Raw genomic sequence first — 1762 nt, 5'->3', positions numbered from 1 at the left:
ATCGCCAGTTTACCCGCTAAAACCCCAGGGATGGCCTTCCGCGCGTCTGGAGGGGCAGGCGGGGACCCGGAACTAGCTGATGCAATTCATCGGCATCCCCGACTGGTCTCCCCTCCGCGCTTGGGACCCAGCGGTCTTTCAGTGTTGACCGCCGGGTCTCCATCCCGGGGGGAGGGCATTGCCCCTCCCCCTCCTTCCTGACTGTGGGCGGGTGGGGCCACGCCACCCTTCCTCGTGGACCCGCCTGGTCGCCTCGGGCTCCCGCCCTCGGCGACCGGGTCCAGAGGGAATCGCACGGAGGGGCGCTCATGCGCGCCCCTCCATGCATTCAGGGAGGAGGATTCTCGGTCCCCCCCATCAACTGCTAACTCCGCCCTTTGTTTTCGGGCTAGAGGGAGCCGTAGCTCTCTCACATCTCCCAACGCTGCTCTTATGACGCTGTGAGGAGGGGGAAGAAACTAGTCCTCTTCCCGCCTCCTCGCCATCCCTCTTGGGTGCAGTCTGTGCTCGCGCGGGGGAGGAGTCTACGGGAGAGGCATTACATTGCCCCCCCCACGTCTCATCTCCCCTGTGTTGAATGGGGGGTTGTTGCCCCCCTTGACGCGAGCCTCTGGCTCCTCCTGACTGCTGGGGCTGGAAGGGATGGAGGGGGGTGTTGGTACATCCCCCTCGTCCTCCTCGGGCTCCCCCTCCTCGTCGTCGCTGCTATTCGCGACCGCTACCGCCACCCCACTGGTGCTGGCGGTGCTGCCAATTCCCGACGGCGGATGCGTTCCGCCGTCTCTTTTTGGAGCACCACCCCCTCGCAGAAGGTGACGACAGCCCTCCACACCTCCTCACCTCCTGTCGACCATCTTGACTACTAAGACCGGCAGTGAGAGGTCCTCCCCGACCACCATCCTGAGTGCACAGCGTTGTTCGCTCCACGCCTCGCAGTGTTCGAGGGTGTGCTGCGCCGTGTCACACAGGATGGGGCAGTGGTGGCACGCCGTGGTGAGCTCCCGATTGATTTGACGCAGGTACTTCCCGAAGCAGCCATACCCGGTCAGCACCTGCGTCAATCGGAATGTAACCTCCCCCTGAGCCCTGTCGATCCACTCGGAAAGACAGGGCCGGACGGCCTCGACGGTTTTCTGACCCGCCGTGCGCGGGTCAGAGAGGTGAGTGTTCCACCTCTCCAACATTAACCGTCGGGTATGGACCCGGATGATCTTCTTAGCCCTGGGCGGCAGCCTTCCACCTGTGGCCCCTAGAGCCTCCCGCTCGTACCGATATATTTCGGCATACATCGAAGCGAGAAGCTCCAGGGGGAGCCATCCTGCCAGGACGGTTGCCGCAGCGTGCGACACCATCCTATACGCCCTCACCACCCTGACGGCCATGCATCTCTGCATGCGGCGAAGGCGATCTTTCGCCTGCCGCCTGGCCGCCAGGTCTGCCGTCCAAATGGGTGCGCCGTATAGGGCCACTGAATTGATAGTGGCCATGTACATTCGGCGCACCCGACCATCCGGGCCCCCAAGGTTTGGGAGGAGTCGGGCAAGTGCCGCCGCGACCCTCTCCACCTTGGGGGCAAGGGCATCAAAATGATGCCCAAATGTCCATGTACCGTCCAGCAGGAGACCGAGATACTTTAATCGGTCTCCCACCAGGATGGAGGTTCCACCGACACTGATACGGGTCGGCGGCGGTGCACCGGAGGCTGTAGAAAAACATTGCCTCCGTTTTCGGCACCGCCACTTGGAGACCCATATCAGTGATC

At 63.2% G+C, this 1762-nt stretch overlaps 1 protein-coding gene across 1 annotated transcript; it reads right to left on the bottom strand.

The window, feature by feature from the left end:
• Positions 1 to 836: 836 nt before the first annotated feature.
• LOC145960863 (uncharacterized) lies at positions 837 to 1352 on the bottom strand. The gene has a single exon (XM_083080554.1). The coding sequence runs from the start codon at positions 1350 to 1352 to the stop codon at positions 837 to 839; it is 516 nt and encodes a 171-aa protein (XP_082936680.1).
• Between the last annotated feature and the right edge of the window lie 410 nt (positions 1353 to 1762).

Source organism: Camponotus vicinus, unplaced genomic scaffold, assembly GCF_025532165.1.
Source record: "Camponotus vicinus isolate PSW18456_S1 unplaced genomic scaffold, iyCamVici1.0 SCAF_10, whole genome shotgun sequence".
Classification (NCBI taxonomy): Eukaryota; Metazoa; Arthropoda; class Insecta; order Hymenoptera; family Formicidae; genus Camponotus; species Camponotus vicinus.
This window is presented reverse-complemented; position numbering and strand designations above follow the sequence as displayed.